The sequence below is a fragment of the Sorex araneus genome, chromosome X, assembly GCF_027595985.1.
Source record: "Sorex araneus isolate mSorAra2 chromosome X, mSorAra2.pri, whole genome shotgun sequence".
NCBI classification, from domain to species: Eukaryota; Metazoa; Chordata; class Mammalia; order Eulipotyphla; family Soricidae; genus Sorex; species Sorex araneus.
The window spans coordinates 61,390,485-61,413,637 of record NC_073313.1 but is presented as its reverse complement, the minus strand read 5'-3'; the positions used below and the strand labels follow the sequence as shown (position 1 = coordinate 61,413,637).

Here is a 23,153-nt window from a genome sequence, read left to right as displayed (position 1 = left end):
TGCCTCTCTCATTCTCCTTCTCCTCCTCCTCCTCCTCCTGCCCACTCGTACAGTCTAGATAAATCCCAAAGCATAAGGGGTTGGGGCTTACACATAGGTGTGGTCACAATCAATAGGGGTAGCCTTTCCCTCACGGAAAACTGCTTCAAGGACAGATTCTCATCCAGCAGGATGACCCGCCCAGGAGCAGAATCCCATGGGTGTGTTTCTCCTCTGCTTGTCCAACAAACATATAAACATTCATAATATTAATCATTTTGCAAGATACATTAACCTTATAGAATTGCTCTCCTAGGGCCATCTCTGATCTCAGAATACAATGCTCAGACCAGATTAGTCTTTCCTATCCCTAGCAGGGTCCTTATCTCGTCATTACTTGTGGATCATGACAGCATTTGTCCATGACCATGCTCTCAACTTATAGTTGAGTATTGTGGCACTTTCGCTTGGCCCATTTCAATGCCAGGGTAGCTCACAGCTTGCCCTGGGTCTATTCAGTCCCTCTTCGGGACCCTGCTTTGGGGGTGCTAGGAACTAAGGGCAACTGAGGCTTAAGTCGAGGAAACAGATGCCCCAGAGTGTGGAATGTTTGGAGACAATTTACTCCCAAGTTACAAATGCATAATATTAACTGTCTTCCTTTGTCCATACAAAAAGGACATTGCTTTAAACTAAACTATTCAAAAGACATAAGGAGAGGAGAAAGGCATATATTTCACTCATGCATATAAAACCACAGCTTTCTGAGGAATCTGACCTTACAAGTTAACAGAGTCTGCTTAGGGGGAAAAGGTGGTAGACCGGTTGGGGAAGAGAGCACAGAGAGGAGTTTACAGATAAACACAGTGGAATGGAAGTGCTTCAGGAGCACTGTGATAAACCTGAGCTCCCTGTGGCAAGGGAAACAGGACATACTAATGTTGTCCTAAAATGTTTAGAGCTGCATTCCAATAAAACAGAGGAATGGAGGTGTTTCAGGAGCACTGTAATGGGTAGCACCCACAAAACCTAAGCTCTCTGTAGCAAGGGAGAAAGGACAAAGCAATGTTATCCTACAACAGACTCAAGCAGAAAATACCCGAGACACATTAAACTCAGAACAACAAAAGCCAAAGACAGGATATTGAAAGTGGTAATATATAAAAAGAGCTTACATACAAAGGCAAGCCCGTAAGGTTCACAGCAGATCTCTCAAATGAGATTCTACAAGCCAGAAGAGAATGAAGGGAAAATGTAAGAAGCTCAATAAAATGAACACGTCACCAAGAATACTCTACCCGTCTTATCATTCGGATCTGAACGGGTGGTACAGAGCTTCAGGGACAGGTGATGGCTGTAGGAATTCAGAGCCTTGAGGACAAGAAGCATTAAAGGAGCTTCCTTTACAGACAACACAAACGTCTCAGACATGGCAGTGAGTACAGCGTTCACTCGTGGTGCTTCTGGTTGCTCTCTCCTAGGTCCAAAAGCTTCTTACCAGCTTGCTAAGAGATTTTATAAATTTTCAACAACTGTGCATTCAAACTGTAGGTGTCTGAACGCATGTGTTTGGTGGTAAAGAGCCGCCTCCCTACCTCAGCTGGCTGACAGCGACAGGGAACAAAGGAACAGGGCCACAAGCTGGTTGGTAATCAATGGCCATTTATTCTACCTTCTCACAGCATTAGTTGTTAGTTATATAGAAATCATGAAGGGTGGAGTACACATAGGCAGGGTTGAACATTATAACAATAAACAGATGTAAAGTCCCTCCTTCAGGGAAAGTTCTTCTAGGAGATTTACTCAAGGACAAAATCTCATCTGAGTGTTCAGCACACTAAATTACCATGAGATCAACTCAAGGGAGGGATTCCACCTAGGGTGTATTGCTTTCTCCTTTCCTTAGCTTGTAATTCATTTATTTCTAATCATTTTGTATGAGACAGTAAGATATAATATTAAGCTTAAAGGTGTCTTCTCCTGAGGACATCTCACTATATATCCCAGACCACAGTCCTCAGGCCAGGTTAGTCTTTCCTAACCCCAGCAGGGTCCTTATTCAGTTACTTGTTTTGGGGTCATGACAGAGTTTGTTCCATGACCATGCTCTTAACTTCCTATACTTCTATGGCGCTTAGCCTGTCCCTTTTCAATGCCAGGATAGCTTAAAATTTGCCATAGGTCCATCCAAGTCCCTCGCTGGGACCCTCCTGTTGGGGTATTAGGAAGTAAGGGCAACTGAGGCTCAGGTCAAGTAAATATAGATGCCCAGGAGTAAATATTATTTGGAATCAATGAACTCCCATGTTACAAAAGCATAGCATCATCTGTCTTCCTGTGTCTATACAAGGACATTGCTAAACCATGCAAAGGACATAGAAAAGAGAAAAAGCAATACAGGATTATTAGTGCCTGATGGAATTGGGTGTGCCTCAGGAGCAGGAAGCACCATGATGGGTGCAACTTAATAAACCTAAGTCCCCTGCAGGAGGAACAAGGACAAGCTAATGTTATCCAACAAACAATGAATAAACATTTCATTTATACTGAAAGGTCTATGTCTGATCAGGTGTTCCTGTTTCTTAACATCCATGAGATTTTTATGACAATATTTTATTTCTTATTGCATTTAATTAAGCAGCATACATAATATTATCAAACATAAATCTAAGAGAGGTAAGAGAGTGGGTAGAGAACTTGCCTTGCATGCAGGTTAATTCCCCAGCACCCTGGTCCTCCTAAGCACCATCAGGAGTGATCCCTGAGCACAGAACCAGGAGTAAGCCCTGAATATAGTCGGTTCTAATTGCCCCCAAAAGGTCCCTTTTGTGGGGGTTATATTCTTTTTTTTTTTTTTTTTTTTTTGCTTTTTGGGTCACACCCAGCGATGCACAGGGATTACTCCTAGATGTGCACTCAGGAACCACCCCTGGCGGTGCTCAGGGGACCATATGAGATGCTGGGATTTGAACCTGGGTCGGCCATGTGCAAGGCAAACACCCTATCCGCTGTGCTATCTATCACTCCAGCCCCATAGGGGTTATATTCTTAAAAAATCAGGGAGTACCTGAGTACTTCCAGGTATGACCCAAAAATCAAAACAAAATTCTAACAGTAATAATGAGTAATTCAGGAGTAGACGGTAGCTCAGCACGACAAACCTACGAAGAAACACTGTGCTTTCTGCTTTAAACAGTGGGCCCAATGTTGTGTACAATGAAAGGGCTTTACCAAATAAGAAGGCAAGAGAATGGAGCTGTTGCACAAAGCCTTCTGCAGTCTGGGGCCGTAGATTCTGGAATGTGCCCTGTCTGGGACCATGCCAAGCACTCTGTTTGTGCTTGTCTCTCCTTTTTTAATGAATACACTCCAGGTCCCGTGACCTGTTTATCCAATCATCCATGGACAGGGACTTCAGTTGCTTCCATATTTGAACCATCATAAATAACACTAAGTGAAGTTTGGGGTCTAGAACATTTTGCATTGATTATTTGTGTATTCTTTGCATAGAATGTGGGGCTGTGGAATCAGATAATAGCTCTATCTTTAGCTTCTTGAGTGTGTGCACAGGGGGGAAGTCATACCTGACAATGCTCAGGAGTTACTCCTGACTCTGTACTCAAGAATCACTCCAGGCAGTGTTCAGGAGACAATATGTGGTGACAGGGATCAACCCCTGGCTGGCTATGAGCAAGGCAAATGCCCACTCTGCTGTACTATTGCTCTAGCCTATCCGTATATTTATATATCACTGTCATCCCATTGCTCGTCAATTTACTCGAGCGGGCACCAGTAACGTCTCTATTCCTCCCAGCCCTGACAGTTTAGCAGCCTCTCCATACTTGTCTATCCCAACGACTGGAAGCTCTTTCAGGGTCAGGGGAATGATACCTATCGTTACTGTTTTTGGAATATCGAATATGCCACAGGTAGCTTGCCAGGCTCTGCCTGTGCGGGCAGGATACTCTCTGTAGCTTGCCGGGCTCTCCAAGAGGTATGTGTGTATATATACACATATATACATATACATATATATATACAACTCTATGATTTGTTGGCTACTGTCTGAACTCCATCAAATATGGTGCAGTAATTATGGAAAATGGGTAGGAAGTGTCTTATAATGTGTCCAGAATGTGGCCTGGAGGGTGGCGGTGGTTGGAGTAGTGGAGGTCGGCTGCCAGGGCTGGGTCCCTTGGGGCGAGGAAGGTTCTCCCCCACCCTCCTCTGGGGCGCCATGAGTGAAAACAGCCTGGTGCGGAGTCCCATATATATGTATGCATATGTATATATATATATATATCTTGCTCCAGTCCATATATATCCCTAATATATATCTCGTATATAATATGTAATGCATATCCCTAATATATACCCATAATATATAATATACATCCCTTATGTACAACATATATCCCTAATATATACTATATCCCTAATATAAAATATACATTTTAAAATTTTTTATTGAATCACCGTGAGATAGCACATTACAAAATTGCACATGATCGCATTTCAGTCATACAATTTTCTAAGACCCATTCTCCACCAATATCATTTCCTAGCACCAGTGTCCCCAGTTCCCGCCCCCACCCTTCAAGCCACCCCCCATCCAAGCCTGCCTCTATGTCAGGCACCTCTCCTCTCTCTCTCTTTCTCTCTCTCATTTTAGGCATTATGGTTTTGGATACCTTTCAATGCTGAAAGGTTATCATATATATCCCTTTACCTACTTTCAACACTTAGCTCTTGTCCAGAGTGATCATTCCCAACTAGTATTATCCTATTATGTATACACACACATGTAAAGGGTTGCTCCTAGTGGCATCAGAGGACCAAATGGGATGCCAGGGATTGAACCTGAGTCAGCCACATGCAAGGTAAGCACCTTACCACTGTCTGGCCTATGTGTAGCTTCGTAAGGATGCTTCAAAGCACGTTTCAAACTGGTTGCACTAAGTTCCATTCTTACCAATAGTGCACAATTCCTGGCTTTCCTCAACAACCTCTCCTACACTAACTCATTGCGGCAGCTGATGTGAGTCATGTCACAGGTGTGCGGGGGTTTCTCACTATAGTTTTCATTTCCATTTCCCTTATGATCAGCGATCAGGAGCACTTCTGTGAGAATCTTGCTTCGAGGCTCTGCTTTCCTACCATGAGAGGCTTCCTGTCCTTTCTTTGCCTTTGCTGTTTCTTCTCTTTTCCATTTGCTTAAGAGAATTTATTGAAATAAAAATTGTTCATAAAATCATTTGAGCACTTGTCTATACTCCTAATAGGCTGTCTCTTCATTCAATTTCTATTTCCTTTTCTTCCGGTTTGGGGGTCACACCCAATGGTACTCCAAGCTTGCTCCTGCCTCTGTGCCCAGGAATCACTCCTGGCAGTGGCCAGCAACTGAACCAGACTGGCCTGAACTCCTACATTATTTCTTCTGTTCATATTTGTCTTGACTTTTCTGTATGAAGCCTTTCCACTGTAATATGCCAATGATCTATCTTGACTTTCACTGCCCTTACTATGGGGCTTGAGGTCCCCACAACATCACTAATGTCACAGCAAGTTCCCCCTCTGCTCTCTGTATGGCTTCAAGTTTTATGTCAGCCTTCAATCCATTTTTTTTTGCCTGGAGGTGCCAGGGATCAAACCAAGGGCCTCACACACAAGACAACTCTTAGGTTGCTGCGTTACATCCCCAGCATTTAAGTCATCTTGCCGAGTTTTGCACGTGGGGTTAGTGTACCCCAGCTTCATTCCCTCATAGGTGACTGTCCAGTTTGCTTCATGCCATTTGTTGAAGAGATGCAGGTGGCTTCACTGTGGCAGCAAAGCCAAAGACCATGGAGCAGGAGACTGACGCAAGTACCAAGTGTGGCATCAGTCCTTGGGGCAGATCCAAAAGCCAGAGGGAGAAAGGCAACTTCTGAGGCCGTGCAGGAACAGGCGGCAGATTGAGCCCACCTCCTGCCTGCCTGGGTTCACCGCCTCTCCTCAGGTCCCTGACCCAGGACCCCGCTGTCCTGCAAACTCAGGAGAGCTCTCCGGCAGCAAGAGCTGTGGCTAGTCACGGACTTGTGTCCTGTGCAGGAGGCACCGAGAGTTGGTGGACAGCCACGGGTCCGTCCTACACAAGTGGACTCGGCCAAGCAGGGTACTGTGGCTGTGACCCTGGAGGCCATTGAGGAGCAGAGGCTGAGGATTAGTGACCGGGCCCGGCGGGCAGAGGTAAGCAGAAAAGAGAGGGCAAGCAGGTGAGAGACAAGGCCACTAGCAAGTGGCCAATGGAGAAGGCCCTTTAGGGGGCTTCTGAACATGTGCCTCACCCACACGAGTCCACAGCCACGTGCAGGAGGCCAGGCAAGAGTTCGGGGTCTCCTAAGCTGCCATCCAGATGACAATCAGAGGCTGGAGTGTAGTTTAATCCCTGGTGTGACAACGGAAGCGCTCCGTGTAGACAAGGCCCAGACCCACTGCGCTTGGTATCACCCCTTCCAAGCTCACAGGGTCACGGGCAGGATTCAGTGCCTGGTAGCAGCGGCCCCACTACCAGCAGGGTGGGTGCAGGCCCAGAAGCCCCGTCAAGTGGGCTGCAACAAGCAGCCCCCTGGTCCGAGGACCACTGCCAGAAACACAGCTGAGTTTAGAAACACCCCCGTTAGGAACCAGGGAAATGGCTCTGGCTAAAAGCACCAGCTTTGCAAGCATGAGCTAATAAGTTCCCTCCCCTGGGTGGCTCACAAGCACCAAGGGTCATTCTGGTGACTCCAACTGTCTATGACCCCCCCCCCCGGCATCACAACAGAGTGTGAGATCTCATGCGCAAAGTTAGGGTTGCACAACCTCCCATGAGCACAGTAAAAAGGTCTGCAGGGCTGGAGAGATCATACAAGAGCTGAAGCACATGGCTGGCAATCCCAGACACCATGTGGTCCTCTGAGCACCACTAGGCGCAGCTCTGGATGCCCCCAAGCACCTCCAGGTATATCCCTGGAAGCCCTTAGGCACTGCCAAGGCGGCCTGGGTCGTCCCTGGTACCACAGGATCTGACGGGTGCCATATCCTCAGGCCCATCCTGTCAGGAACCCATCAGCACGGTGGACTGAGAATTTCCAGAGCAGAAGGCCCAGGCCTCCTAGGCTCCACCTGGGAGGGCCCCATCCTAATACATGAGGTGCAAGCCCTGTGTCCAAGAGGGAGACCCAGCCACCCTGTGGCAAGCACGGATGTGAACACCCTAGCAACTCCTGGACTGCACAGCCAGAATGCAAACAAGCCAACACAGCCGGGAGAGCCCCACAGAGCTTGCATGCAAATACCACAATGAAAGTGTGTAGCCCTCCCCACCACGGCGGGGGGGTGGGGGGCACCGTGGTCAAGTGTGCAAGTACCATAATCAGACGTGTGACCCTGGTAATCACAACCACAGCAGTGACAAAGGGCAGAGGGAGGCATAAATAAAACACCCTTTTGAGAGAGAAGAAAAGTGCCTGCCATAGATTCAGGCAAGGGGTGGGTGGTGGGGGATGATGGGAGGGAACCTGGGGACAGTGGTGCTGAGAAACGGATGCTGGTGAAGGGACAGGTGTTGGAACACTGTATGACTGAAATCCAATCATGAACAGCTTTATAAGGGTCTATTTCACAGTGATTCATAAAAAAAGTTAAAATATATATTTTTCAAAAAACACCCTCTTGAAAACACTGCAAAACCAACAAGATGGTAACAAGAGCCAGAACTAGGCCCCAGCAATTTCCCACCCAGGGAAATAAATGCAAAGGCAACACACAGCACAGCCAGCCAGCTGCTACAAGAGCATGTGCTAGCCTGGACAGGCCTCTGCCAGCATCATATTGACCTCCCAAGGCAGGAAAAGGGGCTTGAGTCCATGCCTCTGGCCACCTAAATTGAGGACTCTAAGCCGGAAGTCTATGGCCCCCATCGCTACTGGGGGTAATGAGACAAAGCTGCAGCTTCACTTCAACTTCCAGAGGGCTATAAAACAAACTGACTTGATACTAGCTGAAGCAAAGGGTCAAGGTTAGGCCCCGGGCTGGAGAGAGAGTACATCGGGTAGGGCACCTACCTTGTAAGTGGCTAACCCAGATTCTATCCCTGGCACCCATATGGTCTCCCAAGGCTGCCAGGAATCATCCCTGAGCACTACCAGATATTTCCCACAAAAATACACACACACAATGTTAGATCCTATTTTAGGTGGTTCCTGGTTAGGAACGTTCCAAGGGTTTTAATATCAAACACAAATATTCACAGCAAGAAACTAAACTTCAGAGAGTACCATATATATGCATATTTCAAGGACAATAAGCAGCACAGAGTGAAAAATAACCATGTACAGGGGTCAAAGAGCTAGTACAGAGAGTTAAGGTGCTTGCCTTATGACTATCCAACCTGGGTTCGATCCCTGGTATGGTGGTTCCCCGAGCCCACCAGGAGTGATCTCTGAGTGCAGAGTCAGGAGTCAGCCCTAAACACCACCAGGGGTGGCCCCCACACCAAAGCAAACAAAATAATAACTGATTACAGGCAGAAAGAAAGCATTATTAGGGAGACCTGTCAGGAAAGAATGGCAGGGTCCGAGAGACTAATCAGCAGGCTGGAGCGCATGCTCTGAAGCTAGGAGACCTGGGCTGAAATCTCAACACCACACGGTCCAGCTAATCTCGACACTACACAGTCCATCTGGTACTGAGTGACCCTCAAGCACAGAGCTGGGAGGAGCCCCCAAACATGCGCTAGATGAGTCTCCAAACAAAAGAAACAAAAAAAATCCAAAAGAGGAACCAAAGTTGGCCACACAATTCCTATTAAAGAATTAGATTCGATAATAACATATGGCAAGCTCCTCAATCTCATTAGAAAATGGAGAGATAACAAACGAAAACAGAATACTGCAACAAATAAATCTGCAACACCCAGCAGTTTACTGTAACCTTAGACATCAACAGCCGGTGTGAGAAAGACTGAAACAAACACACAAGCCCAGAAAGTGTCCGAGCAATTTGGAAGACGGTGCGATATCCCCTACTAACGAAAGTGACGGATGCCACAAAGGCCAGAAAGCCGAGTCCTACGTATATCCTATACCAGTATCCTCACGCTTTCTGGCCTTTCTCTGCGGATACAAATATTTAGAAGCACAGAGATTTTTGTCTAGGGAGGTTAAATCAATTGCCATTTACCACATCAGACCCTAAAATGTATCAAAACCCACCAACCAGGGGGCCAGAGAGAGGGGTCACGTAACAGAGCACAGCTCGTAGCATGTGGGCAGCCCTGAGCTCAAGCCCTAGCACCACATGTGTAGCCCCAACAGCCTGGGCACTGAGTGGCCCCAGGGGCCCTACCACCACTAGTAGTGGCCCCTGTGAATTTTTTTTTAAAAACACAGAACTTGGGGTGATTGTCAGAGAGATGGGATCACGGGGTGGTTGGCCTGAACATGGGAACACTGTATGCCTGAAACCCTATTTTAAACACCTTTAGAAATGTTTGTGTCTAAAAAAAAATTTTAAAAGCACATACAGATTTCAAAACCACAGTCCATTCACCTACGAAGCAATGACGTACAATAGGTCTCACCTCCAGATAACTCCTGTGTGTCCTCGTGAGAAAAGACAAGATCATAATATTACCATGCAAAGAGCTAAACCTGCGGGGAAAGGCTTGGAGGCCTTCCTGGGGTCCCCAGATCACAGTTTCTACGTATCTGCATAAGCATGCCCAAGTCAAGGTGCCATGTTAAGCAAAATGAGTCAGAAAAGATGAACACCGGATGGTCTTGCTTATAAACAGCGCATAAAGAAACTAAGAACAGGATTCAAAAATCCCCAATGCAAACAAACCCTGAGACATGATTGACAGAACTTGAAATAAGGCGGGGAAGGGTGGTGGGAGTGGGGGGGAGGGGGAAGCAGAATGAAAGGAACCCAAAAGATAGGGCGGCCCTGCGGTCGAATACTGGAACCAATCCAAATGTACATCAATAGGAGAGCACATTAAATAAAAAAAAAGCTTGCGGTATATTAATACAAATGAATGAAAATGAAATACAAACAACATCATTAGCAGAGCTGGGACAGGCAAGTCACAGAAGGCCATAATACGGTGCCATTCCATTTCCACCAGTTTTAAGGAGATGTTATTTGGGGCACATGCATAATTAATAGAAATTCAGCCTAGAAGGGCAGGCAGGATAATCACATATAGCAAGAAGACAGCATCAACCTCAAGTAAGGGGTGGGCTGGGAGAGGAAGCAGGACGGCGCTGGCCTAGTCATGCTGCTGACCTGGCTTCCATCCCCACCACCCCGCGTGTTTTCCCGAGCCCCTGCTGAGTGCAAGCCCCCAAAATAAAACCATGAAAAAAATCAGGTGAGGATGGTCTGGGGAAGGGAGGGTGCAATCAGGAGGCAGTGGAGGTTACCCTCCCGCTGCCAACCTTCTATTTTTCTACCTGACGGCAATGACAGATTTGCACTTTTTCTACCTTTTCCTTCAAAGCCTTGCAGGCTTCGCTAGATTGATGTCTTATTTCACAACAAAGGGGAAAAGTCAGCGCTATCGCTTGATGCCAATAATGTGACATACGTATTTATGCAGATGAAAATATTCAAATATTGTAATCAGATATGTTTACAGTGGCTAATCCTGAATTATAGGGTTGGCCTTTTCTGTTTTCTAATTCCAAAATTTTCTATAACACACATGGTAAACACCTGGAAGTGTCAGACTTTATTATACATTCTGGCCTACTGGAGGGAACATAATTTTCTCTTATTAACTCGAATCTGCATCTCCAATTACTAATGACACTGGACAACTAACATTAAAGTGATGTTCGGTTTTATTTCTTCTTTGACAAATTGCCTTAGGTGGCCAACGCTTGCCCTCACTCTTCGGTGTAAATTCTTTTTTCACTGGTTCTCAGAAAATCAGTAAGAGGCACTGAAAATAAACATAAGGTCACCATCTAAACTTGAGGTTATAATGACGAAGGAAAAATGAGTAAGACGAGCCATCTAAGACTCTATGCAGACTCTGATTTGTGGAATATAAAGTTAGAGAATGGGAGACTTACACCCAAGAATATTAGAGTGGAATACCAGGAGGATTGCTCCATGGCTTGGAAGCCAGCCTCATATTCTGGGGGAAAAGGCAGCTCAAATAGTGAAGGGACCACCAAGTAAAAGGTTCTTGGAGGGAGCGCTCAGGATGGGAGATGTGACTGAAAGTAGACTATAGACTGAATATGACGGCCACTCAATACCTATACTGCAAACCACAACACCCAAAAGGAGACAAAACAAAAGGGAATGCCCTGCCACAGAGGCAGGGGAGGGGCTGGGGTGGTGGTGGGAGGGATACTGGGATCATTGGTGGTGGAGAATGGGCACTGGTGGAGGGATGGGTACTCGATCATTGTATGACTAAAATGACTGAAACATAAGCACGGAAGTTTGTAAGTCTATAACTGTACCTCACGGTGATTCATTTAAAAATGAAGTTAAAAAACACACACACATAAAGAATCTATGCAAACAATAATCTGGAGCAAGTTAGGAGGCGCTCAAGGCTCAGAAGCCCAAGGATATATTCTTTTTTTCCCTTTTTGGGTCACACCCAGTGAAGTTCAGAGGTAACTCCTGTCTCTGCACTCAGGAATCACTCCTAGCTGTGTTCGGGGGACTATATGGGATGCTGAGGATTGAACCCAGGCCGGCCACAAGGAAGGGAAACACCCAAACCCGCTATATTATCGCACTGCCCCCCAAGGATGCATTCTTAAGGGGACTGGAGTAGAAATGAATCCACCAAGACTAGCTGTGAGCTGTCACGCACCTGTCCTGTGGCCATGTGACAGTGTCTGAAAACTTCAGTGAGTCAAGGTCTCTCTATAGCAATGGGCCTTGGCCTTTGGCCACAGTGCACCCAGGGCACATTGGGCAATGCCTGGAGCCATTTGGAGTTGGCATGACTGGAAGGGGAGGGGGAAGAGAAGCCACCTGCAATGCCCCCAGCAGGGAACCTATGCAAAGAAATTCGCTCCAGCTCCTACAACCTTGGTGCTGGAAGGATCTTCGAAACCAAGTAGTCCAAATCCTGCTGCTGACAAGTGACATCCTGGGAAGGGACAAGAACTGGAGTAAAGCCACTAACCAGGACAACATCCAAGCCTAGTCTTACCTCACAGAGAACCTGCGAACAGGAAGAGCATGCTCTAACCACAAGTAGCAGCCGGCACCGACCAGGAGAACGGAGGACGCCACATCTTGTTGGGCGCGTGAGACCGCAGCCGATGCAAGTGGCAGTGGGAAATCGTGTTGGCAGACCCCGGCACGCTCTCCCACCAAGGGAGACATCGGTTACTGCCTTGAATCTGGACAGTCTTTAAATGGCTCCTGGGCCAAGACAGTGATGCTGTGTGGCTTCTGGCGTCTCCCCTAGAGAACTAAAACCAGGCATCCAGTCAAAGCCTGGACACAGATGCTTTCAGCCGCGCTCTTGCCACACAAAAAGGGCAGAAAGTCCTAATGTCCATCCACCGAAGGACCAAAGGACCGACGAGTCAAGGGTAGTATCTGCATACGATCAGCCCAACACTCAGCCTTAAAGAGCAATAAAGCAGCGATCCACACTATAACCAAATGAACCCCCAAAACATCCCACTAAATTAAGAGAAGCCAGTCACAAAGATCTGACCAAATCCAAGCGAGTCTCTAGGCGATACCTCCAGAACAGGCAAAGCCTGGAAGCAGACTGGCAGGGCAGGGAGCAGAGGGCGGGGGAATGAGTGCCCCACAGGGTCAGGCCTCTGTTGGAATGATGGACAACTCGGGGAACCTCCTTCTGATGGCCTCACAACACAGTGAACATACTTCAGCCACAAACTGTACACTTGAAAGTAGTCCCGTGACAGGCCAGCTTCCATGCATCTTTGCCACAGGGCCGGAACCATGGTACAACAGATAGGGCGCTTGCCTCACATGTGGCCAATTCATCCCCCACATCCCATAGGGGCCCCTAAGTCTGAAATCCCGGAGTGCAGAGTCAGGAGTAACACTTGGACACTGCTGGGTGTGCCCCAATAGCCAAGTTTAAAAAACAAAGGTGATGCCACCTATAACTGCCCAATGGAACAGTTGAGCACAGAGGCCCCAGGCGCCAGAGAGTACAGCAGGCAGAGCCCGCACCGCTGCAGGGACATTCCATACGGTCCTCTAACACCACCAGGAGTGACCCCTAAGCATCAAAGGGGGTGGTCCCCCAAACAAAAGTAAAATGAAATGAGCAGAGAGTCCTCGGGACCATGTAGGACAATACAAGCAAGCCCCAGGCTGAGCCCAGCCTTTCAAATGTGTGTGGAGACGCTTCCAGATGATTCGCACCGACAACCATGGGACTCCCTAGCTGCATTCCTGGACTTTGGGGGAGCACAAAACAACACTACCCTGTGTTCTGATTATCAGTGTGTGGGATCTATGGCCACAATGAATGTACGGAGTGTTCCCAAGCAGTACTCATGGGACCCACAGCACAACCCCACCCCGAGATTCCAAGCCAATCAGGCTAGACTTTCACCTGTCAGGGACCAACCAGGGCCAGCCTGGTCCTACTGGGGGGATCTCCAGGCCCACACCCAGGAGTGTTGAGGCGAATGTCACACCGGGATGGAGCCAACCAGGGTGAGCTGCATTCAACGCAAATACCTTTCTCCCTGCCCTATCTCCCCGGTCTTAAGGGGTTGTTTCACCCCTTAAGTTAGCAGAGGAGTCGATGACATATGGGCACAGGTGACAGAACAGCTTTCAAGAGGCAAGCACCTTCGAGGCAGACACCTTCCACGAGCTACAGAGTGCCCCCCACCCCTGCACCCACAGAGACGGAGGCCTACACTCAGGCAGCCCTCGGCAGCGGTATCCAGGACTGCGCCCTGCCAGCTGCCTTGTCACTCCTGGGCACACGCTATGGGCAGGGCGTCCTCTGCCTACTGACTTCCTCCTGAGCTCCGCCCGGGAGCCCTGCTAGAGTCTCAGCACTCCTTGGCTAGCAGGGGCACTGGCAGCCTGGCTGGTGACCCAAGGCCGGACCGTTTAGAAGCATAGGTGGCACCGTGACCTACGCTGGCGCCTCATTTTTCTCGGAGATTCCAAAGACCCGACCTGCACGGCCACCCTGCGCTCAGCGCCATGTCCTGTAAACAGTCTGAGGCCGAGCTTAGCCACCAGGAGACAGAAGCAAAATCTCCAAGGTAGGTGTCTCCTGGCTGTCTCCTCTGGCCGCAGGACATTGGCACTCTCCTACCCTCCTCCCTGGTCTGCAGGGCTCTTGCCTCCTGGCAGCTGTGCTCTGTGGGGGTGGAGAGCCGCTCCTCCTGCTGACCTCCCTTAGTCCTGCCTCCACTTTGTCAACAGGCCTTTCATTCCCTGCCCCGACACTCCGTGGACCGTGTCTTCCGTTCCCTGCTTTGTCTACACTGGCCAGGTGCCTGCCTCCTAGAACCCCAAGCCCGGCCCCCCTGGCAACAGTAAAAAGCAGCAGGGACACCAGGCTTGTCACAGGGGACCACCTGCAGCTGTAAGGACAGAAAGAAATCAGGAGCCAGGATGCCAGGCGAGGGGGCGGGGGAGAATCTGAAGAGGGGTCAGCGCAGGCAGGGTCGCCCTGAGGCTGGTAAGGGGAGCAGGGAGCAAAGGAAGGGGGCTGTCCAGCAAGAGCCAAGCTGGAGCCAGTCCCAAGAGCCCAGGGTCAGGGAAGGAGAAAAAGGGCTTCTGGCAGTCGAGAACTCCACCACTGAACCACCCATGCATCTGAGAAAGGGCTTCTGTAGGAGGGAGCGGCCCGCAGTGTCAGATGACTCCCGGGATGAGCAACGCTGCCAAAGCCCCGGCCACCAGTAACCCAGGTCAGAGGCTGCAAGTGGCCGGTGGGAATCAAGGCATGGGCGGAAATGAAGTGAAGCCCCAAATCACGAGGAGTGAAAGATGCAGTGCAAGAGGTTTGGGTTTGCTCATTCGGATAACAACCGTTGTTTGAGCTGGAGGGATGCAGCCAAATGGTCAAGACAGTGAAGCCAGGCTGGTCAGGCCAGAGCCAAGGTTGCCAGTAGCTGACTGCACCCCACCTGTGCACTGGCTGCACCAGTTCAGTGAAGTCTACGGAGCAGACACCTCGCACGGCAACGGGCCTGGCCCCACCAGGATAGGGCAGGACACATGGAAGACAGGCCCTTGCTCATGCCACCACTCCCCATCCCACCTCTGGTTACCGGAAGTAGCCTGAAGACCAACGAAGCCACCTGTGCCTCTGACAGAACACCGTCCCTGACCTCATAATGCCAACCAGAGGCTGCTGAGCCCCACCTTGAGTTTTGTCCTGTTTTAAACTTAGGAGCCACACCTGGCAGTGTCTTGGGGGACCATGCAGTGTTGGGGGCTCAAACCCTGGCCTCCCCCATGCAAAGCATGCCTTCGGTCCACCGAGTCATCTCCTTACACAGAGGAATGCAGCAAAAGTCACGGAACTCAGACTTCTGAGACGCTGAGATAACCTAGGCAGCTCCAGAGTGGCCTGGCCGGCGCTGAAGGGCGGGGTTCAGCATCACCTTGTCCACGGGCAGCCAAGCAAGGGCAGCGGGTGACCCTGACACACCCTGCCTGGCCATCGGGACTGGATGGGCAACTGCTCAGGGAGCGGGCAGGCTGTGCCTTCAGTGGGGGCCACAGTCTGTCTCCCCGAGGACCCTCATCCCCTCAGTCCTCCAATCACTGACAAAGGCAGACCAGAAGATTCTTCCCTCCACCCCAGAGCCAACCAGTCCTAGACTTCGGACCTGGGCATGAGGACACCTTCAGGGGACCCTGCTGGCCCTGGCTCCTGTCCGAGTCTCCTGGACGCTGTGCTTCTGGGGGGCTATCCACTGTCACATGCAAACCGGGAGGGGCCAGCCAGCACACCTGGGCACCAGCCTAAAAAGGGCTGTGCACCTCTCCCGGCACAGCGACCGCTGATCCGGTGCCCATATGCACAGCAGGCGCCACAGGGGAAGATGCTGGAGAACCACAGGAGGAGGGAGCGGCCACACAGCCAGATGTGCACTAGCCCAGAGCAAAACAGACGGGGAGCCCAGACACACGCACACCCGCGACAAAACCGCAGGGCCCCACTCCACTTCCTCGCCGTCAGAGAAGGTGAAAGGTCTTTTTTGTCCTCAGAGGTGCCACCTGCCCTGGGGAGCACTGAGGCTGACTTTTGGGGGATCCGTGGAGCATTGTCCTTGCATATGTGAGAGACCCCAAATTCCATGTTGGCACCACAAAAAAAATGAGTATTTTTAATTTTGGTTTTAGGGCTCCACCCGGGCCAGGGCCTACTTGGTCAGGGCCTACTCCTGGCTCTATGCTCGGGGTTCGCTCTGGAAGACTCGGGGAGCCTTCAGGCCTACAGGGATCCTCCCCAGGTTGGCCTACACCCCGCCCTCTGTGCTCTCTGTCCAGCCCCCTCCTTTCTTGTTCTTTTATGGGGGGAGGTTTTTTTGTGTGAGCATACTCTGCAGTGCTCAGAGATTACCCTTGCTGATACGCGGGGATCATTCCTGGCAGTGCCCAGGCAACTCTATGGGGTGCTGGGGATTGAACCCAGTCACGTGCACAGCAAGTGACCTACCTACCAGATGATCTCCCAGGTAAATTGTCAACAACCTGAAGTGGAGCTCATCGGTGTTGGCAGTGATGACGGGGTGGGAGCGGGCAGGAAGAGCCACAGAGCCAATCCCATGGGCTGATACCCCGAGCCCGAGAGTGTAGGGGGCTGGTCACTCTAGTGTAGTGTCTGCGACGCACAGTCCACAGAGGAGCCAGAAAATGGAAGTCAAGCACCCCCCCCCCAACTTTCCTGGCCTCAGGTGGGTGGGCTGCAGCAACTCGGCTCAGTTAACCCCGTTGGGGCCCTCTGCAGACCCAGGAACCTAAGGCAGCCTGGAGAGCAGCCGGGGGGGGGGGTCGAGCCCACCGCAGCCACCTGCTCCATTGTTCTACGGACATCACACCCTGCTGGTCTGGGTTTGGGTTCTGTGGGGTGCATGGGATAGCATCCGGGGCTGCATACCCCCCCAGAGGTCCCCCAGACTAGGTGCTACTGAAAGCACAGTGCCAAGGGCCAGAGTGACAGGACACTTGCCAGGAACACGGCCCACCCAGGCTCCACCCCAGGTACCCCAAATGGTGCCCAAGCCCGCCAGGAGGGATCCCTGAGCACAAAGCCAGGAGGAACCCCTGAGCACAGTCACGCGTCGCCCCCACACAAACCAAAATGCACACAGGTCCTCTGGGATGAATGTTAGTATGTTTGTAGGAGAGCAGCAGAGCCCACACTCAGTGTCCCTGAAAAAAATGAGATCCAAACCACAACCACTGAACTTTAGAACGTGCAGGACGAGGGGGCAGGTGCATGGGGAAGGGAGCATGGGGGCACAGGGGAAGAGAAGCTGACACTGATGCCTCCAACTTCACGATCAGTAACTGGCAACCACGGTTAACAACATTCATGTTTTACAGTGCACAAATGCAGCGCTCTACATACAGCTCACCCTCCTAAAGCAGGCAACTCGGCACTTTTTAGAACAGTCACCAAGTTGTGCCACTATGACCTCTCTAGCTCCAGAACATTTCCATCAGCTAGCATTCCACCCCACCCCCTGGCAATCACGAAGTGCTTTCTCTCTCGGGATCTGCCACTCGGGATGTTTCTGATGTGCAGAATCACACAAAAGGTGGCTTTCTGCGGCTGGCCTCTCTCACTCGGCAGGCGTTCAAGGTCAGCCTGTGTTATCTATTTGGGGGCGGGCTCCCCCATAAGGCTTCAGACCTCACTCAGTCTGTGCAGGCCTCCCCCATTTGCTCAGAAACTGTGTTGTGCCGGGGAATCAAGGGCGCCTCATGACTGCACTCTCGGCCCCGGCTGCAGGCCTCTGAGCACTTCCCAGCTTTGCACCATCTGCCTGTTCTCTAACGTGACTCTTCCATCTCATTTCGGGTGAATACTCTCTCCTGGCCCACAACTGCTTCCACTCACTCATCTAACCCTACTGAGCACCCCTCGGGCCGAAGGGCATGAGATTCCTGTGTTATAGGTGGGGAAATGGAGGCACCGGGCACGTATGGGAATTGCCTGTGGTGGCAGCAGGCTGGCAAGAAAAATAGGTAATTGTCACCAGTCTGCCACACTCCTCATTGCTCTCCCCTGCCATTCCCAGGAGGCATCCGCCCTCGACGCGCAGGGTTTGGTGATTGAGATCCATCTCAGCACACGCCCCAAAGCTCGCTGGACTGCACGCTTTTTAGCAGAGAAAGGCATTCCTGCCCATTAGTTTTCAAGGCCATTAGGGACATCAGGACACGGGTGTTAATAATGCGGGCTGGGGAATGGGGGCATTGGGAGGGAGCCGAGAGAAGAGACAGACCCAGCACAGGGCTGGCATTTGGGAAAGGGAGCCCTGTTACGGCCTCAAAGGGCAGCTCACAGTTCTGTGGGCGCACACAGGCAGCAGATGAGTGGGCCTCGGTCCCCTCTGCTATGTGTGCTGTGGTCCCAGCTAGTGAGAGCCCCAACGGCGGCTGCGGTGTTTGGGTCTCCGTGGGGCTCACTCACGTTGGTCAGGGGTTGCATTTCCTAGGCGGGGTGTTCTGAGACTCATGGTCCTTTGTGCGGGGCTTAACACACCGGGCTGCGGTGTGGTCAGAAACTATTTGAGGTTCCAGGAAGAGCAGACAGCAGAGCAGCCAGGATTCCATGCTGCACATGTGGGACACCAGGGATTTGAACCCACGACCCCATGCGTTCAAGGCAGCACTGCGAGCTGGCCCCTCCTCCTCACTTGCTCAGTCTCAAACCAGCCTGAGGCCATTCAGGAGATAGGCTGGAGAGAAATGCCACCTTGAGGGGTGGGGACCTTCCAAGCAAGGCACAGGGGATGTGGGGCACCCAGGGCACTGCGAGCAGCACGCTGTCAGTCTGCCAGGGCCTCCACACTCAGGCCTGGGGATGAGGTGCCGCTCAGCTGCAGTGGTGCGGGGAAGAGGGGCTCCATGCCGGGGATCAGATGCAGGCCCTCAGCACTATCCCTTGTCTAAGGGCTTTTGCTTTCCCTGCCAAATGTTCCCTCTCAGTGCACACCAGTCAACCAAGGCATCCGAGCCTAAACCTTTTTCACTGCAAAGAGAAACATGTAACAGAAAAGCCAACAACCGCAACTTGCTCTCATTTTTCTTCACGGCATGAATATGGTGTAGGTTGTAACATTTGGGCTCGCTGGCCACCACCTCCAGGACGACAGCCAGCTCCAGCGGGGCATAGTCCTAGTTTTGTTACAGCTGCATCATCAGTGTCTAGAACTGCACCTGGGACCTTAGGAGAATGTCAAACAGGTCATCTCCCATCCCCCTGTCACGAGACCAAGAAGAGCCTTGCCCAGCGGAGCCCCCTCTCGCATCCTTTCCCAAAGGGCCCTGGAGAGAAGCACTTCTCAGTGTGCAGGAGATGGAGCATAAATCGCACCAGAACTCGGTGCTAGGACAGTTTTGCTGAGCTCATGCGTTTCTCGCTGGTGAATCTGCCTTCCTTGTCAGGAAACTCCGCGCACAATTCTGTATATAATTAGCGTTTTCTTCAACCCGTTTCTGGACGTGGATATAAATAAGTGTAAGAAGATTTTGCTGCTACACTTTGAAGACCTTATTTTTAACTCCAAGCTGCATATGTTCTAAAAGATGCTTCTCAAACACGAATGTACTGGGGGACAGTCATGGAGAAAATGCAGCTTTCACTTAGTAGGTCAGGGACGGGCCTGAGATGCTGCGTCCCTAAGGCGGCCCCGCCGGGCCTTGGACCACGCCAGGAGGAGTGACTGGCCAGGATGTCTCTCTCCCCAACCTTGGCCACATAACCCCAAAGGCTCCACAGCCCGTGGGGGGGGGCACCAGAGGCACCTGGAGCGCCCCTGAACCTAAGGCCCAGTCAGCTGGCCTGCACCTCCCATCACCCGCAACCCCCGCGGGCGCATCCGCGGCAGGTGCCCCAGATGGCCGCCGCCTTCAAGGTTCTCCCAAAGGCAACGTGCGGGCACAGCTGTCGGCCCGGGCGATGCCCCCTGCAGGCCGGGGCTTGGCACTCAGGGGCCACCCCTCTGGCGGTCCGTGTGGCCCCCGCGGCTCCGGGGTCTCGCGCCCACCCCTGCGCCCCGCACGGCCCCGCACGGCCCCGCCCGGCTGCCCGCAGCGTCCACCGCAGGCCCGCGGAGGCGGGGGACAGGCCGCTCATGCGCACCACGGCGCCGCGCCCCCGCCCCGCGGGCCCACAGGGCGGGGTCCCCGCGCGCCCCGCCGCCACCTTACCTCTCTGGACCACCGCGGCCAAGGAGACGGACAGACAGACGACGACGAAGGCCACGCGCCAGGCCCGCATGGTGGCGACGGGGCGGAGGGGCCCAGAGGCCACAGTGAGCACCAGCGCGCCGGAGGGGGCGCTCGGGGCGGGCGCGGCGGGGGCGGGGCCGGGGAGGAGCCAGGCCCGCCGCGAGGGCCCCGCCCCCGGATCTGGCCCCGCCCCCGCCCCGCCCCCTTGCCGGACGCCTTCTCCGGGCCATGAAAAGAGCCTGCAGTCTGGGGGCGGGGCCTCTAGCCCAGGGGGCGGGGCGGGGCGGGGCGGGGCCAGAGGAGGCTCCCCACCCTCCAGGCCCTTCCCACCGGGTCGCTGGCTCTAAAGTGCCACGGCTGGGCCCCCCAGCAGTGGGAGGTCAGGGGCCGGAGCGCGCGAGGCGTCGTCTGCGGGCGCTGATTTCCACCTAGATTCCCCCCCCGACGCTTCCCGGGGTCCCCAGAAAGACCCGGGGGAGGGCAGCCCCCATGCCAGCTGTGCACGGCCAGCTGGGTGACCTTGCACACAGCTCTGCCAGCTTCTGGCCTGGGTGTCCTTCTGCCAAGGCTGTTCCCGGGCGCTCATCCCGCCGCACCTCCGGGACCAGCCAGCCGCGCTCCGCCTCCGCGGGCGCCTGCAGGTCCCTGCTGGGAGCCAGAGCGCAACCTCGTCCAGAGGTTCCTGTGGGGGAGGGGGAGCCCTTTCTGTGACGGACAGGCGGCTCTTGGTGAACTGAGGCACGTCCCAAGGAAATGAGGACGGGCCCAGCTGGGGAGGGGGGCTCGGGGGCGTTGTCCCGAGGCTGTGATCAATGCACAGGAAGCGCTAGTTCACGTCTGCAGAGTCCATCTGTAAAGGTGCTGGCCGATCGCCGCAGCAGCTGAAGTCCCTTCCCGTGAACGCCCCTCTCTCGCTCACGCCTTGGACGTGCAAGGCCTCCCCAACACTGCCACTGCAGCCTGCTTTCGAGGACAAAGAGAAAGCGCCTCTCCAGGAGCCCATCTCTGCCCCGGCCACAGCTCCACAGATGGTCACCTCCCATTGAGCCTACCCCTTCCCTAGAGACCCCCGTGTGTGTACCACCCCCCTGAGCAATAGTAGAGGGCAGGGGTCGGCCTTGGTGAACCCGGGACTCCCAGGAGCTCCCAAGTTGGCATGGGGCTCATCGGCGGTTCTGTGGCCCTAGCAGTGGCAGCTTGCTGGCTGCCTGTGGAATACACATTCAAGGACGTGAGATATCCTGGACATTTGCCCATTTTCATGCCACAGCAACTTCACAGCTGCGTCAGTAATTAACAAGGGAGAGAGGAAAGCAGAGACCTGGAGACCTGAGGCTAGTGTAGCCTCATAGCTGCAGAGGGGCGGTCACTAAGAATGCCGGCAGCTGACCACTGGGAACGTGGACTTGAGAGCCACGCTTCCTAGCTGAACCCACTGACATGGTGCCAAGAATAAAGTGACAGGGTTGAGCAGCTGTCTGGCATGCAGTGAGGGGACAGGCCTGCATGTGAGTCTGGGGACAGCTGTAGTCAGTGGTCACAGGAAAGAAGGAAGTAATGAAGAAAGGGTCAGAAGGAAGGAGGGGAGGGAGGTGGAATAAGGAAGGGAGAAAGGAAGGAATGAAGGGAAAAGGGAGGAAGAAGGAAGGAAGGGAAAGGAAGAAAAGGAAGGGAGGAAAGAAGGAAGGAAATAAGGAGGGGCTGGAGCAATAGTACAACGGGTAGGGCCTTGCACATGGCCGACCTGGGTTCGATTCCCAGCATTCCATATGGTCCCCTGAGCATGGCCAGGAGTAATTCCTGAGCACAGAGCTAGGAATAACCCCCGTGCATTTCCAGGTATGACCCAAAAAGCAAAAAATAAATAAATAAATAAATAAAAGAAGAAGAAGAAAGGAGAAATAAAGAAGGGAGGGAAGAATGAAGGAAGAGGAAAGGGAGGAGATAGGGAGGAGGAAAGGAGGGGAATGAGGGACAGAGGGAGAGGCGAGGAAGGCAGAGAGGCCGACTAACTGCTTCCGACTCTTCCAGGTCACTGCTGTGGCTCCGCTTTCTACACTAGGCCATTCACTTGCCCTACACCAAGGAAGCGCTTAGGTGCTGATGAGTGAACCAAGGCACACGAGCTGGTACATTTACTTAGGTAGAGGAGACATGAGGGGGGAGGAAAGATGCAGCCTTAACATTTACCCCATTGGAGCACTGGATGTCACCCCCATGAACCAACTCCAGTGTCACCCTATAAGGTCTATTACCGGCCTTGCTTCAGAGACCCATAAATAAATGTCGAAAGACATCAAAAGCCACAGTTAAGCTCAGACCCGTGCATGGCTGAACAGCCCGGGATAAATTGGAGGGGGTGGGATGGGTTGGCCTGTGCCTCCTCCTCAAGCAGAGTCCCCAGTAGCCACTTACTTTCTCAATCCAAAATCGCCGCCATACTCCCGGCCTGACTCCATCATCTCAGGACGGCCTCACCAAGATATATCACTGTATCACTGTCATCCCGTTGCTCATCGATTTGCTCGAGCAGGCACTAGTAACATCTCCATTGTGAGACTTGTTGTTACTGTTTTTGGCATATCGAATACACCACGGGGAGCTTGCCAGGCTCTGCCATGCAGGCAGGATCCTCTTGGTAGCTTGCCAGGCTCTCCAACAGGGGCGGAGGAATTGAACCTGGGTCGGCCACATGCAAGGCAAATGCCCTACCTGCTGTACTGTCGCTCCAGCCCCACCAA

General features: G+C 52.3%; 1 protein-coding gene across 2 annotated transcripts in view; it reads right to left on the bottom strand.

The window, feature by feature from the left end:
• CD99L2 (CD99 molecule like 2) overlaps positions 1 to 20,556 on the bottom strand; it is a 120,919-nt gene extending 100,363 nt beyond the window's left edge. For both annotated transcript variants that reach the window (XM_055123490.1, XM_055123491.1), the window contains exon 1: positions 20,392 to 20,556. In XM_055123490.1, the coding sequence (XP_054979465.1) occupies positions 20,392 to 20,461 (70 nt within the window). In that variant the 5' untranslated portion in view covers positions 20,462 to 20,556. The remainder of the gene's footprint in view (positions 1 to 20,391) is intronic.
• Between the last annotated feature and the right edge of the window lie 2,597 nt (positions 20,557 to 23,153).